This window comes from Canis lupus, chromosome 1, assembly GCF_003254725.2.
Source record: "Canis lupus dingo isolate Sandy chromosome 1, ASM325472v2, whole genome shotgun sequence".
Classification (NCBI taxonomy): domain Eukaryota; kingdom Metazoa; phylum Chordata; class Mammalia; order Carnivora; family Canidae; genus Canis; species Canis lupus.
The window spans coordinates 91,839,799-91,856,824 of NC_064243.1; the positions used below are offsets into that span (position 1 = coordinate 91,839,799).

The window sequence follows — 17,026 nt, forward strand, 5'->3', positions numbered from 1 at the left end:
TAAGAAAAAAAATAAGCTTCCTCCAAAGGAAATTCACAAAGCAATGATATAGACCTTTTGTTTTTCAAGCACAGAGTAGCACTGTGAGGGCTCAGACTCCAGCCTGACGGCTGCGTGTGCATCTCGGGTCTGTTCTTCCCTCTGAATGTCTCAGGCTACTTCCTGAATATGCTCGTTTTCCCAGCGTCAGATCTCACATTCATCTGCAATACTCACCTTGGGATCTGTGCAGTCATTAGCTGCGCTTGGTTAGGCCAAGCACAGTGCACGCAATTCAGATCCACTTTCCTCTCTCCTGTTCTGATTTATGGATTTTCATTAATCTCTGACTTTCTGATACCCACATTCCAGAGCATAGCTGTTCTCTCAAGCCTGTCCAGAATCTATCTCTATGTTTTTAAAGATATAAATTCTAAACCCATGGACTGTATAAACGCTGAGGTCTGTGAAACATGTTTTGGATTATGACTTAAAGTAAAAAAACTTTATTGCTCCAGAAAACAGCAATATCCATCGAGTGTACCACTTGTTTTGTCCCATAAGATGTGATAAATACAGTGAGGGCTCCAGCTTCCTTCCTTCTTCCCTCCCTCCCTATCTTTCTTCCTTCCTTCCTTATCTTTTTCTCCCTTTCCATACCATACTGACTTCGTTTCACTCTAAAAAAGTCACTAATGTCTAGCATTTGAAACAACAGCACACTGTCTCCCCTGGGAGTGACCTGAACAGGCTTCAGTGTCTGAACCCTAACACAAATTCATCTTCACACCTCTCTTCCCCACAAAGAAGAAAAGCTAGCTGAGCCCTCCACACAAAGAAATGAAGTCATGATGAAGTAATGCTAAGAACTAAACATAAGCTACCACGACAGGATTTGCCTTAATCCTAAAGACCGGCCTCTTCCATCTGGCTCTCCAAAGTAGAGCACAGGACCAGGAAGCCAGAAGTACATTCATGGATAGTACAGCTCTGCTCGGAGATTTTGTGTACTTTCAGAGATATACTCTAGTTGTGCAATTTAAGTGCAAACTCCCTGAGAGATTTGGGGCAGGATTACACCTAATAACTAATTTTAAAAAGGGGTATGCTTTACGTGGTGTTCAACAATTTGTGTTAGAACCCCCAAATATCTTTTTCTCTAACAGGCCTGTAGGAAGTCCAGCACAGAGACCCTGCTCCTTTCCAAATGGTACTAGAATGTGCGCTCTGTGAAAGTGGTGACCTTTCTTGGTTCACTCCTTAGGGCAGGCAGACTCCAAGATGGCCCTCAGTGACCCCTGCCTCCTGATATTCATGCCACTATGTAATTCTCTCTCTCCAAGGATGGATTGGCCTAGGGACTAACCAGTGGACTCTGACAAAGGTCAGGGATGTCACTTCCAAGATTAGGTTACATCTGACTGAGACTTTAGTCTTGCTCTCAGACCCCTCCCTCTCTTGCTAGCTTGCAAGACACATGCTGCCATGTTTGGGGTGGGCCCATGTGCCGAGGAACTGGAGGTAACCTCTAGCAAATGGGCAGCAAGAAGCCGAGGCCTCAGTGAATAGCACTTAATGAACTGTATTCAGCCAAGAACCACACAAATGATCCCGCCCCCATCAAAATTTTATATGAAATTTCAGTCCCAGTCATTAATTGCAGACTCTGTGAGACTCTAAGTAGAGGACCCACGGAAGCCATGCCCAGACTCCTGACCACAGAAATAAGGAGGTAATCAATGTGAATTGTTTTAAGCCACTAAGTCTGTAGTTATTTGTTACTCGGCAATGGATAACTAACATGCTGCCATTTCCCCGGTGCCTTGAACAGAGTCTGGCTCATGGTGGGTATGCAATATATATGAATTGCATGAATTAATAAATGAAATGAATCCCTGTCACTGATATAGGGAGAGTTACTGAAGAAAATTAGTAAGCTATTCATCACACTGCTGCGGTGTGCAACACAACATGGCAAATAAACTCAATTTTCTACAACAAATATGCTAAAGAATGCAATTTTCTAAAATACACATATAGTAAGTAAATACAATTTCCCATAACAAACATGTTAAACAAGCTTTTCAGCAGTTGAAATAGCCTCAAGGTTGACTTATATTTCCTAGGAGATAACCATAAGCTTTCTATAGTTAAGAACAAAATATGACTGGAGACCTTTTTGCCCTTCTTAGTAAAGATGCTGGCCAAGAACTCAATTTCATGATGACAAGACTCAGAATAGGCACAGCTCTGACCGAGAAAGTCCTTCCTCCTGACCTGTCTACTGCTCACCATTCTTGATGCCTTTATAGTTCCTAATTGGAAAATACACTTCAACCTTCTTGCTCACACTCTCAGAAGCATTTGGGTCAACCTCTTCCCTGCCTCTCAAGGTTTCTCATTAAATAGTCTTGTGATTTGTGGACTGTGATTCCAACTTCAATTTTAACCACAGGTAAATCATAAAATTCTTTTATTTCTCATTACAAGTTGTGGTAATTGCCAGGAAAGCAAAGGGCTAAGAAATACGGCAGTGGACACAGTGGGAGCAGTGGGTGCTCGGCATGGCGGGAAGACCCTTCTTAAAACAGGACTTTCAAACTTTAAATTAAAGAATGATAAGGACCCAAATTTATAAAAGGCCAGAGTGGAGATCCAGATTTGGGAAAGCATTTCAAGCAGGCCCCGAGAAATGATTCCTCAGCAGAGAGGTTGGTGTTACAGACTCAGTGGAAGACAACTATATCCACAGGAAATCTACTAGAATCACAAAATATATTTTTCTCAAACAGTCTTGCAGGAAGTCCAGCATGGACAAAATATCCTGATGCTTTCTGAATGAGTCTAGAATGTAAGCTCCATAAAAGTGATAGCTTTTCTTTACAACTGCTTTCTAAATATCTTTGCATTATTTCCATCTGATCAGTTTGACTGTATTTACTTTGAAAATTAATAGAAATCATTTTGCAATTTTTTCACATTTCATTATTCTGTTTATTTTTTTCCATACCTTTGTGACATAAAAAGTATCTCAGCTTCTAGAAGAGAAAACTAAGAAAGATTCAGGCAGTGCAGTAAACCCAAGGTCATGAAGCTAATACATGGGAAAATCTAATCTGGTTAATCCAAGTACCTCACCACCCTAATTATAAAACTGGTTTAAAATTATAAGAATCCATTAATAAAAGGAGGCCATGGAATTTTATTTAGATGACTGGCCCAGAGTTAGAAAACCTTAATTCTGCCTGAAATACACCAAAAGGCGAACCATCGGTCACTCTACTCTCACTGGGGTTTCTAAGCTTACTGATAGATCTAGCTCCTGCCAAACCACAAGCCAAGGGTGTTCTCACCATGTGGGCTAATCTGACTTAGGTTTGTGGCTGGAAGTCCAACATTACCACAGGCTAAAGACTGGGTAATTAAGCACAAGACAGCATCACAGAAAGGGGGACAGTCAGGTTTTGAGGAAGATATACCTGGGACAGAATGAGCCAATAAAATAAGGTCTATGTCACTTACCCTCCAGCCTGCAGTGAGGCTAGACATAATGTGTCTAGCGCCTACCACAAAAGGAGGATGCTAAGGACAGAATGTGCTCACTCCACGCTGTTGCTTCAAACCTCCCAGGGTAAGAGTGGTCACCATCCATGACCGGAGGAGAGGGAAGGGGAGGTAAAGAGAGATTTTCATCATCAGGATGGTCCTAATCTTCTACATTTTTATAAGCCTCATCTCTCAAAGCCACTGTTTATTTCCAATATCCTGTGGCCGGTCACATCACAAAGTGGTCATATCACAAATACGACGTCAGTGATATATTTATATTTCTTACCTCGATAACCTCTTTGTTTCAAGTAGTAACTTATCCAATAAAGGGACATCTCTGCTTTCTGTGTACTCCCAAGATCCTCATGCCCGTTTTCTCTTCCCCGTGGCACTGACTCTAAGTATTTATCAATGGATTGCCTGTCTTTGAACTGGTTTATGCACCAGTACTCCATACAGACCCCAACTCAGTACATGGGGAGAGAAGGGGATTTTAAAGGGTCTTTCTTCAGCCTGGAAAATGAGTCTTTTCCTTTCACCTCAGTGTCCTTAAACACACAAAGGCTTTGTATGGTTTCATCTTTGTCATCCATTCGAGGTACCACTGTCGCCTGACAGAGGACAGGGATGCTTTCTCATCGCTGATGTGCATCCCATAACGCTGGAACACAAAACCAGGTCTAGCCGGCAGTTTCCACTCAGTGGCATTATATATCTGTCTTGGAAAGCTATCTCGGAATCAGGCAAGTGCAGCTCTCGGTAAAATAACAAGAAAAAAAAGAAACTGCTTGGCAGGATTTCTTTAATGACCTTCGGCACAACCATAATGTCTAATAGGTGCCGGGATTAAACGTAGCGAGGTCGGATCTGACTGTGAAGGCAGGAGTGGGCACTGGTTTGGGAGAGGGGCCTGCTGGGCCTCAGGCGGCCGGCAGGCAGTGAGTGCCGGAGTGTTCTGAGTTTGTGACTCTGCATTCCTGTCCACCCCCCCAACCTCCCAACACCCCCTCCCTGTCTCCGCTGAAGGGAGTCCTGCAGCAGGAATAAAGGGTTTTCTTCACTGTCACAGAAACCCAGGTCCAAGGGAGGGGTTGCTGGCATTTACTGCCAAGAGCCCAGGGGTGCTAACCACTCCACAAGGCCTCTCACGATAAAGAATTTCTCCAGCACTCATGCTACCTGTGCCCCACTAAGAAATACTGTGCCCCAGCGACAATGCTAGCCCCTCTGCACCCCGTCTCCTCTCAGGGGTTCTCTGATGCCTTTGGTAGAAGGACAAGAGCCTGCCCACCCCAGCCCCCTCCTCACCTGCTTCCTGACTCTTGCCCAGCAGAGATGGTGTTTTGGGGGCTGCCCACCAAGTGGTAGACCTGAGGGGGGGGCGGTTAAGATTTTGTTTATTTATTTTAAGATTTTATTTATTTATTCATGAGAGATATAGAAAGAAAGGCAGAGACATAGAGGGAGAAGCAGGCGCCCCACAAGAAGCCCGATGCAGGGCTTGACCCCAGGCCTCAGGATCACGCTCTGAGGCAGATGCTCAACCACTGAGCCACCCAGGTGTCCCTTATTTGTTTATTTGAGATGGGGGGAGGTGGGAGAGTGAGCACATGGGTGAGATGAGGGGCAGAGCAGGGAGCCTGTTGGATCCTGGGACTCCCGGATCATGACCTAAGCTTAACTGACTGAGCCACCCAGACACCCCAGCCTGAGGGGTTTTGTGCTTGTTTTTGCAGGGGGGAGTGAGGAGGAGCAAGTTCAGTCCAGGAGAGAATTAGGAAGTCTCCACTGTGGTACACACCAAAACCGGTGCTCTTTGACCAGCTTTTTCAATAATTGTGATGAAGAGGGCTGGGTTTCTTTTATTTATTTATTCAAAGAGAGAGGCAGAGACATAGGCAGAGGGACAAGCAGGCTCCATGAAGGGAGCCTGACATGGGACTCGCTCCCGGGTCTCCAGGATCACACCCCGGGCTGCAGGCGGTGCTAAACCGCTGCGCCACCGGGGCTGCCCAAGAGGGCTGTTTTCATGGATCTTCCAAAACCCCATTAGTGCATGTGTATTACATCCCACCTATCTAGTTGGTCTAACTGGCAGTTCTAAAACACTGTCTCCAAATTCTTTGACATTCCTCCCATAAAGAAGTGGAGTCTACATGCTCTCTCCTTGAACCCAGGCAGCCTTACAACTCTTTTGATTAACAGCACAGGTGATGTCGACTGATTTCCATGTATGCATCACACAAAGTAATGTGGCATCTGCTTTGTCTCCTGGGAAACTCACTCTTGTTACCATGAGTCGCCAGGGAAGAAGCCCATGGTGTGAAGAAGCCATGTGGGCAGAAGCCAAGCCATGTGGAGAGGCCACAGGTAGGCTCCCCATTGACTGTCCTAATCTTGGAGTCATCTGCATTTTATTAGTCAGGGTCCTCCAGAGAAACAGTATCCATAGGGTGTGTGTGTGTGTGTGTGTGTGTGTGTGTGTGTACATATACCTGGCAAATCTAAAATCTATAGGGTAGGCAGGCAGAATGAGTATCCAGGGAAGAGCCAATGTTGCTGTTCAAGTCCAATGGCCACCTTCTGACAGAGCCCTTTCTTGCTCAGGGAAGATCAGTCTTTGTTCTGTTCAGGACTCCAACTGATTGGATGGCGGGGGGGAGCAATCTGTTTTACTCAAAGTCACCAATTTAAATCTTAGTCTTAATCCAAAGAGCGCTTAACACAAATATCCAGATAATGTATGACCAAATACCTGTGCACAGCCCCCCAAGTTGACCCACCCAAGTTGACCCCCATCACACCAGCCCAGATACCAGCCCAGGCATATGAAGCCTTCCTGCATCTCCCAGGACAGTCTGGCCACCAGCTGAGTCCCCATGAGTAGCCTCTGCCAATCCCACAAGGAGCAAAAGAATCACCCAGCCAAGCCCTGCCCACAGAATCTAGAAGCATTATAACATAGCTATTTTTAAGTCACTGAGTTTAAAGATAGCTTGTTAGTTAAAGATACTCTAAGAATAACTGGAACAGTAATTTGAATTGACATTACTCTCCATCTCTCTCAATAAGCATCAGCTCCACTGGCCACGTCAAACAGACCAAGTCTTTCTAGCGTCAGGGCCTTTCCACCTGCTGTTCCTTCTGCCCGTGGTTTCCTCCTCCAGTCCTTTGCTTGGCTGGCTTCCATCCTTCCTGCCTCACATCAGATATTACTTCCTTGGATAGTCCTTCCCTGACCACTATCTGCATTGGCCTCGCTTCCTTTCTTTGTCTCTATTTTTTTCTTCCATTAGGTTCATTTTCTTCAAAACATTTCTCTCACCCTGAAATTGTCTTGCTATGTCATTGGCTCTCGTCTTCCACTAATTAGAATATTTGCTTCATATGAGTGGGGCCTTTATCCAACTCACGTGTCACTCACCCATGGATCAGCACGGAACATGTGTTCAATCAATGTATTTGTTGAATGAGAAGTAATGAATGCCTCTATCATTTGTAGGTGACTGATTTCAGGATTCTGGTCAGAGGCTTCAACTTACTGACTCTATTGTCACAGAATTTAACGAAGGGACATTAATACTCCCGTGTGGCACAAAGGATATTTATCTCAGACTTTTCCTTTGCTCTTTTTCCACCTCTAATGAGATGAGCAACCGCGAGGGAAGAAAGACCTAGCATCCTTTTAAAATACCTCAGAGACAAAAATCACTGCATTTTTTATACTTGATTATCTATGTGGCTTATTTACATATTTTCCTAACTTTTCTAGATTAGTTAAAAGACAGCTCTGAACTGAGCAAGGGAAGAAAGGTTTTCTCCTCCCTCTTGGAGATCCAGCCTACTAGTAACTTTGTGTGATACAGTCTCAGTTCTCAGATTCCTTTCTCATCCAGCTCCCCATCATGGCACTGACCTTGGAGGAAGGGGTGAAGAAGGAGCAGACCCATCTCCTATCTCCCGCTTTTTGTCTGCTTTCTCTTCATTTTCCAATTCTTGCACATACTTGATGAATGAGGATGGTATTCCCACCCCCCCACCCCTGACCCTGTCAATCACCTGAACCCAAGGCCTTATCCACAGGCCCTTCCTACCTGCAGCCGCCTCTCTAAGCCCAGCAGAGAGCTACCCCCACCCGATATACTATCCTTACCAATTCCTTTCTCTTCTGATTCTCCCTTGCATTAATTGTCTCTTTTATTTTTGTATTCTGATGCTTTGACATTTGGGGTCTTGCTGACCCTTGGGAGACTGCTCATCCTCCCTTAGCCAATTCCTAGAGATAGGAAACAATTCACCTGCAAGCACACTTTTCAAATACAAGCCAACCAATCCAGAGCCCACACCCCCAGTACCCCCATTAGTGGGCCCTCATACTCCAGCTGCTATCCATCTGCCATAATCAACCCAGGGCCAGGTGCCGGACAACTCAGGACAGCCCCCATACAGTGCCCACTAAAGTTATCCAAACCTGTCAACCTAAACCTGCTCGCCACATCCCTCCCATTCCTTCCCACAGAAACCACAATGAAGGCTCTACCCACATCTCTCCCTACTCCACCTGCCCCCTGGCCCGCCTACTGCTTCTCCATGTGCCCCATACCATGGGAACTATGAGTAGCTAACTTTCCAGTGGCAATCATCTCCTGATCTGTTGACCTTCATATACCTCAAATTTTCTATGACTATACTACACTTTAAAACATCCCTCTAGACTGTAAGTCAAGTCAGTGTCTTAATCATTTGGGGGCAATTCAGATTCTGTACTTGGTGTTCAGATTTCAAATTATATTTTTACCACATTTTTAAAAGTCTTGATTCAAATCATGGATGCACTCAAGAAACATTTATGGATGTCTTGTGTGTACCAGGTATTGTGGAAGGCTCTGGGGATAAAAGGATGAATCAGGCATGCTCTCAGGCAGGCTCAGGATAGCACAGGGACTCAAAAAAATATTTAAGAAAAAAAAAAGGGAATGAACGATTGTCTTCTCAGAGTTTATAAACCAGAGTGCTGGATCCCCTGGTGCATTTCCTTCATAAAATCATTGTCAGTTTTGGAAGGCGTGAAATTAGAATAAACTGCTTTCTCTTGTTCTGTTCCATTTTTTACATGACAAGCTATTGAGATTGGGAATCTAAAAGATTGTTCTGTTTTTCCCAGTTATGATCTACCATAGTTAATTAAGTTTCCTTTGGAACATCTTCACAGAAATACAGCACAGCTATCCCTCAGAACAGCCTGAGAAAACCATTGTTTTGGGGACAGAATATAAATATAACATTACTAATAATAGTAGAACAGTTATTGAGCTCTAAATATATGCCAGGTTGGGCAGCCCGGGTGGCTCAGCGGTTTAGCACCGCCTTCAGCCCAGGGCGCGATCCTGGAGACCCGGGATCGATCCCACGTCGGGCTCCCTGCATGGAGCCTGCTTCTCCCTCTGCCTGTGTCTCTGCCCCCCTCTCTCTCTGTGTGTCTCTCATGAATGAATAAATAAAATCTTTAAAAAACAATAAAAATAAAAAATAAATATACGCCAGGCATTATACCAAGCATAGTGTATGCATTATTTCATTTAATGGCAGAACATGTGTACTGCCTTCCTTATTTTACAAAGAAACTGAAGTTTCCACAGGGTGAACAGTTTGCTAAATGCAGCATAGCTAGCAAAAGGAAGCATCAGGACTTGAATCCAGGCCCACTTACTTCAGATCTTATGTGTTTAATAACTAGTTCCATATATGAGCTAAGAAACTATCATTTTCTAAAGGTACATTGCATAGACCCATTCTTGAAGACTCTGGATCCATCCAAAAGACTTCATCCCAGGACAAATCCTAGCCATTCAAAATTCTGCTACTAAAGGTATGATATTTGAATACACCAAAAATCTTTCTTTTAAGAGTTCATGACAATCTGTTTTTAAACTTGCTCTGCCTTGCCTGGCCATCATCCACAGTGGTCTAGTTGTTCATACAGTAAAATGAGATAAAAAAAAAAGAAAGAAAGAAAGAAAGAAAGAAAGAAAGAAAGAAAGAAAGAAAGAAAGAAAGAAAGAAAGAAAGAAATCCTCCAGAATAGTTTCTCTCCAAAAACTCTCCATAGCAAGCTTTAACAACTGCATTTTAGGATTTAAGCTGTTAAGAGAGTGAGTTCTCTGCTTTCTTGTTAGCCATTCTTTCCCAAGGAATTGTCAAAATCGGTGACAATGACTGCCCGCTTCAGCTGTAATTATTCCTTCCATTTCCATTAGTCTGGTCTAATCCATACCACGGAGGTCACCTCTAGACTCTATTTACTGCATTGAGTGAATTCCTCTTATTCTTCTCTGTAAGAAAATTATGTTCATAGAGGCCAGGCATTCAGTAACTTGTAAAGTCTGCAATTTCCATCACCTTGAACCTCAGGTATTTCCTCTCTTAACACATATTCGTGGGGAAGACAATCATAGGACACCGAGTAAAGTATAAATCTCAAATCTGTGCCTTTGTTTCTCCATGTGTATGGCTATAGATCAAATAAAATGACCATCATTGACAAACTGAACTCATTTCTGGCACCTTAAGTTTTAAAATTCCCAGGAGAAATAGTGAAAGCTACTACTTTTTTCTTCTTGCAACCAAAAGAGAAATCTAGGAGTTGCTGAGTAAGGCTTTTGATACTTTGCCAAGACTCTAGCTAAGACACTGGTCAAATATTTATTTAATATTTCTTTTTTAAAGACCCAGCCTTCCCCATCCCAGCCCAGAGGAAAGGGATAAGACACGTCCAAAGGTTTTCTTTCATTCTACAGCAAGCATTTATTGAGTACCTACTGTGTGCCTGAGTCTAAGGCCTTGTTGATACAGCAGGGAACCTGTATTCTTATCACAAAGAAGCAGCTCAGTACTTGTGAGTTATTTGAAATTCCCACCGGGTCGGCATCACAACACGAAGCACTTTAAACTCTACTCTGAATCTTAGAAGTTAGGCTTGGAAGAAAGAAACCCCAGGAGTCTTTGGAGGCTTACAGCTGTCTGGGCCTCTCTTCGCTCCACATACTAGAATGGGGCATTTAACATGAGCTGCGGGACGGGACGAGCTGTTATCCCCTCTGATTTACATGCAAAGTTTGGTGCTCCAAGATGCACCTTTGCTGGGGCTGGGTTCTATAGGTCTCCTTGGATCCTCAAAAAAGTCCAAGATCCTCTAAGGATTAGAAGCATCCCCTCAACACACCCACAGCCTCAGGAACCCAGGGCTTGCACGTCATTGTAAAAGATCCCTTTTTGAACCAAAGAGTAAAGCCTAGTGGGCATCGCATTGGCCTGGAGGCCGCTGGGACTGGTGCACACCCCTCCCGGCACACCAGAACCCGGTGCGCAGGGAGCTGCAGGTGCGAAGGGGGGCGGGGGCGGAGGCGGGGGCCGGGGAGGGAACTGGAGCCCAGCAGGCCCGAGGTAAGGTCACAGGGCCCCCTGTCCTGTTCTGCTCGGGAGTGGGAGCCCGGGAGGACAACGCGCCCTGTCTTCTCCGGACCCCGCGGACACCTCGAAGTTGTGGCCAAGACAAGTTCTCGGGCCGGCTGTGCGCGCCTCCCAGGCTGGCCGAGCGCAATGAAGCCGGAACGTGGGCCTGCTGGGGAGGCAGCAGGGAGGCCGCCCGCTCCCCCCGCGGCGACCCCGCGCCCGCGAGCCCCCGCGCTCGCCGCCCTCCTCCCCGGCACGCGGCCGCGCCCCGCCCGCGCCCCGGGGCCCCAACTTCCCCGCGGGACTCGGTACTTCACCGTCAGTCACCGTCGCGTCCGCCTCCTCCCCCGCCGGGTGCACGTCCAGCCGCAGGGACTGCGGGGTCGGGGGCGACAGCGGCCCGGGCCCGAAGAGCTGCTCCTCGGTCACGAAGCGCAGTTGCACGCGGAACTGCAGGCGCGCGGGGCCCCGGGCCATGGTGGAGCGCCTCTGCCCCGGGCCCTCGCGGCGCCGCCTCCGCGCTGCGGGCAAGGGGAGGGACTTGGAAGCGCCCGCCGCCCTCCTCACCTCGGCCCCGCCGGCTCCGGCCCGCACCTGCCGCCCCGCGCCCCGCGCCCCTCCCACCCCGCCGCGGGGAGCGGGAACCGCGTGACCCCCGCGACCCCCGCCCGCCGGCACCTCGCAGGTGCGCGCGGCCGCCCCGCCCGCCGCGGTTCCAACGCGCAAGTTTGGGGAGCGCGGGAGGCACCTGGAGGCACCGGGGGTTTGGAAGCAGAAGGGTGACACCTGCTGTTCACTGGGACCGCTCTGCGGCGTGGGCGTTGGTTTGGAAATGCGCTCTGTGCGGGGTGCGCCCTCGCCCCGTCCAGGTGGTTCTGGGGTGCTCGCGGCCACGGGGGAGCCGCTGCTCAAGTGCTGGGCGCTTCCTCACCCTCCCCGACAGGGTCCTGGCCGCGGCAGCGGCAGCAGCGAGGTGCTGGGCAGCCCTGCGACCCTGGCAACTGCCTGGCCTCAAGGGACCACAGCCATCTCCCATCACTTGGAACTGCACACTTGCTCGCTGCTGGATGCTGAAGCATCTCCCTAGCCGGGAGCCAGGAGGGCCGGGGCCCCCCAAGTGGACGCCTGACCCCAGCAGCTACCCAACCTAGCCAGTTGGCTCCAGTGTGAAAGGACAGGGGCTGCGAACGCTGCGGAGCCACATCACGTTAGTCCCGTACAGAGAGAAGGTGGTCTCCTGCCGCAGGGGAATAAGGAAAGGAAGCAGCCTGTCCTTTGACAAGAGCTCCCCACAGACCTAGCCTCAAGTGCCATAAAGGGAATGTTTCTTCCTTCTCTGAACCAACCTCAGGGTGTCTGTGGTCTGTGACCCTCTGGCAGAATGAAGTGCAGGAAGGAAGCAAGGAGTGTAAATCCACCGGGATTCCATGAAGGCAGACCTTAAGAAAGCAGGCCAGCTTTGTCAGAATGAGCTTCCCTAGACCCCCCCGGTCTGTAACTTCAGAATTTCCCACCTGGACGGTTAAACCCAGCCAGGCTTTATGGAAGCCCTGTTTCCTCCAGCTCCCCATCCCCAACCCCTACCCTACCTTCCACTGCTGTCCTAGTTCCTGGTGTGGCCTCTTTGGCTCCTCACCTTATCCCCTCCAGAGGGTTTCTCGCCCCCTCCTTCCCTGTCTCTTGTCTCTATCAACTAAGTGCCATGCTCTTCTTTCTTATCTTATTCTCACTTCCTACTGCATCATGGCTTTGATTAGTGCCCTGGAACCTCCAGGAATCAGATGTCCTTTAACGAGTTGGAGCTGTGGAAAAAGTTCCTAGTGTGAGGACCACAGAACACCTGCACGCAGCCCCACCCCAGCCCTCACTACATCTTTCTGCCTGTCCAGCTTCCAGCCTCAAGTACTCTCCTGCCTTCCCTATTTCTTTCCCCTTGTCAATCACTGCCTTGATGGCACTAAGTACTTTACTGCTACAGAGGACCCTCCAGAGCAGCTCCTGGACCTCTGTATCCTTATGTCAAAAAAGCTTGTTCAGCCTTCATATGAAAGCTTGTTCAGCTTCATATGTTGGCAGCTGCTAATTGGAAAGTATATCTGGAAGGGGGGGATGTCTGATTTATATTAAAAGTGAATAGTAGATGAAAATGACTCATAGAGCATCTCCAGGGGTGCCTGGCTTAGTTGGTAGAGCATGCAACTCCTGATTCCCAGGCTGTGAGTTTGAGCCCCACCTTGGGTGTAGAGATTGCTTTAAAAAAGGAAAAAAAAAAAAGAAAAAGAAAAACCTCCAAAGACAGTATCTTGACCTTAGTAGAATTCCCACCATACCCTCAAGAAACCTGGAGTTCTGTTACATAAAAGAAAGTAACAAAAACCATAATGGCAGTCTTTCCTCCACATTAATGCAAGGGAAAGAAACTCAAGTTCAGCTGACAGCAAAAAATCAAAATACTATGATTCACTACAAAGCTGGGAAGTCTAAGCTTTGGTCATGACTAGATTTAGGGACTCAGTTAAGGTTACCATACAGTCTCGCCTCTATGTTACCGAAAGGTCTTAGTCATACACTGGAAGCAGCCACCAATTTACGATGTTTCAGCAAAGACAAGGCCTCTTCAACTCTCACTTCCAATCAGCTTGGGTCGTTTGAAAATGACTAGTTTGCTGTGATGGGCCCACCCAGCTGTGACTTGGACCAGGGAGATTGGTAGCCTGACCAAATTTGCATCATCTGAATGAGGGATTAGCAGATAACTAAAGGAAGGAGGTAGCTGGGAGGACAAAGCAGGTACTAACCATGGCGTCTCACAGTGCTCACTCCACACCTGCCGCTGTCCTAGGCATATCGTGTACACTAATTCACTTACTCCTAGCCACCACCTTGTGAAAGAGATACTGTTATTACCCTTATTTTTACTGATGAGGAAACAGACACAGAGGGTAACTAACTCACCCAGAGTCAGGGCTGAGAAATAGCAGAAGTCCTCCACAACAGTTCAGACACAACAGTCTCGAACAGGCCTTACCACCACTTTTCAGTTAGAAGCTAGTAAACTAATTTTTTAGTGTTCCAAATGGATACAGCTCAAGACCCCAGAATTCTAAGCACAGAAATACATAACGTTCCTACTTTCTTCCCTCTCATCCTCCACCTTCTTGAAGGTGGTTAAGAATTCCTTAGGCTTCCCCTCCCTCAAATGTTCTGCCTTCAAGTAGTTGTGTCTATCCTTGAGCAGTATTTACCCTGGTACAAGCACTGGCAGAAAGCTCCATGAATCAATTTTTCTTATTTCTGTATTGAATATAAGGCAGATTCACTCATACCATCTATTTGAACCACCACTGCACTCTATTTTCTTTCTTTAGTTCATTCATCCCAAATTTCTTTTCAACGGCACCATTTCTTTAAACCAATTCAGAAGAGTTACTGAGAAGATAGAGGAGCTCCAGCCTGCAATGGAGCATTAACAGAGACGAGCTGGGCAGACCTACCTGCTGAGTTCCAGTCCCTGGGTGGCAGGCTCCACACGTGCTGGGGGGAAGGCTGTGCTTTGCCAGCTATTTGTAGAGATGAAATGGAGGTCAGAGGATCAAACTGGGGAAGCCAAAGCCATGATCCAGATTTGTCCTCTTGTGTATCTTCTAGAAAGAATAAGTCCTCTCAGAAGTGAGGGGAGGACCCCCGGGACACCATATCCCTGAGCCCCTTCCCCCCATTTCCACCTCCTGATTGACTCTGTTGTCAGGGCAGCATCTAAGTGCTGATGTTTTTCATGAGTATAATCTGTCCAAAGCTTTGAGAGATTATTTCCACCCTTTTCGTTTCCCCAAATAACACTTGGAAAAAGATCTCTGGGCAGCCTCTTCTGCAGGGGCCTGTGACAGCAAGCTCAGCACTCAAAGGGTCACTAGTAGACAAGTGCTGAACTGAGAGAGAGAACAGAAGTCCAGAACTAGGTGCATACCTAGAGGTCACAGGATCTCTGGGTGAACATATGCCCCTTCGTCTATCTCCCGCCTTCCACAGGGAGCAGCCAAATCTGTTCATGGGCTGCAATTCAACAGTTTAAAGCTTAGACTAGGTTCTTCAACCCCTAATCAGCTCTTCCTTGCACCTCTTAGAAGATCCCACCTCCAGGTCCAGATGTTGCTTCAAAGAAACTCAGATCAGAGGGCCTCCCATTCCACTCCCCTGATCTCAAAATATATTATCCTCAGCAATATGGCAGCCACACTACCTATTATAGTGTTCCACAGAAAAATATGCCCCTCAGCCCAATAATTTAGAAATAAATGTCTACACCTCACAAAGCTCCTGATGTCACTCATAAGTAATTAAAACAGAATATAATCATCTGCACATGATCTAGCCCATTAAACAGTTGGGAGTTTGACTCTGATTTGAGTTTCCCATATTTGTGAATTCACCTATTCACTAAGATTATTTGTAATCCTCAAATCAACATTAGCAATATCTTTATAATGATTTGCAGACATGTGCTGGGTGGTGAAAAGTTTGAGTCACCTGATGAACACATTCCCAGCTGAGATTGAACAAAGTGCTTTCCTGTCTTGTTTCACTTCTTATACTGTAAACAAGTGGTGTTTTTGTTTTGTTTTGTTTTTTGCAGTCTATTTAGTATCCTATTTTTTTGCATTTTATGTGCAATTTGCTGGTGATTTTGCTGTTTGAAATAGTCTCCAAGCACGGTGCTGTCTCCTGTTCCTAAGCACAAGATGACTGTGACGTATCTTACAGAGAAATATATGATTTAGATCATCTTTGTTTAGGCATGAGTTACGCTGCTGTTGGTTGTGAACTCAATGTTAAATAAATAATACATATTAAATAATGTGTCTTTAAACAGATAAACAGCTACTACAAGGTTATATACTGACAAAAGTATAACCCAAGGCTTGTAGGAATGTTACACTGTATTTCCCCTAGGAGCAATGGTTCTGTATTTGCTAATTCAGTGTTAGCATCAGCTTTATAGAACATAACTACCGCGAATGACAGGAGTTGACTCTATTTTACAACAATAATCCACTTTTGATGGTGCTTGGCAAAAAGACCTCTGTAATCACCAGACAATGCAAGATATCACTTCAAAGCTTAGACACAACGTTTGTGTATATGACTTGGTGAAGGGCATACTTCCTATTCCTGCAGGTGTATAATGAGGTAGTTTGAGAGAAGGGACAGGGTAGGGGGAGCACACTAGGTATAGTTACAAGACTCAAGTTACTGGAGGAACTAAAATGTCCTGCCTGATACAGAAGGACTAACTTCATTATGAAAGATGGGGAACTGGGCACCTGGGGGGCTCAGTCAGTTAAGCACCTGCCTTTGGCTCAGATCATGATCCCAGGGTCCTGGGACCGAGCCTCCACATTGAGCTCCGTGCTCACAGTGAGGAATCTGCTTCTCTCTCCCACCCCTTCCCTCTTCATTCCCTGCACATTCTCTTTCTCTCAAAGAAATAAATCTTAAAAAAAAAAAGATGGGGAATATTATAAAGAAAAACAAGAATGTTTATCTTCTTCTTTGGAAAACAAACTATATTGAGAGAGGAGGAATGAGGTAGAGAATGAGAGAGAACGATCCGACAATTACTCTCTACACCGGTGGGCTTCGAGCCGTGGTATGTGAAGACCCAGGATGGAGGATTTTAAGGGAATGAAATTCCAGATTTACTCCCACAAGAACTTTTCCTAAAATTGATCTTCCTGAGGAATATGCAAAATGGAAATGCTCACTAAATTAAGAAAAGGTGTATCTCTCCCTTATCCTATTTTTACTATGGCTAATTGCCATGGAGTATAAACACATCCAGAGCACCAAAGAGACAATTTAAAATATTGCTCTAGGTATACAGAAAGTAAATGACTACAGTATTTTTAAAAGTCGGGCAATGTCCAATTCTTTGTTTTTAATGAAACTGGGGGAGACCTGATTGTCAACTGAAAGATCATTAAACATAATTTTTGATGATTACTGTATGACTTTTGGCAACTCCCAGCAATCAGGAAGATCATGAGGT

General features: G+C 46.2%; 1 protein-coding gene across 1 annotated transcript in view; it reads right to left on the bottom strand.

Annotated features, from left to right (window-relative positions):
- LOC112643516 (histone-arginine methyltransferase CARM1-like) overlaps positions 1-12,016 on the bottom strand; it is a 253,878-nt gene extending 241,862 nt beyond the window's left edge. The window contains exons 1-2 of the mRNA XM_035709112.2: positions 11,784-12,016; positions 11,298-11,728 (exon numbers count right to left, since the gene is read on the bottom strand). Of these exons, the coding sequence (XP_035565005.2) occupies positions 11,298-11,728; positions 11,784-12,016 (664 nt within the window). The remainder of the gene's footprint in view (positions 1-11,297; positions 11,729-11,783) is intronic.
- Positions 12,017-17,026: the final 5,010 nt, after the last annotated feature.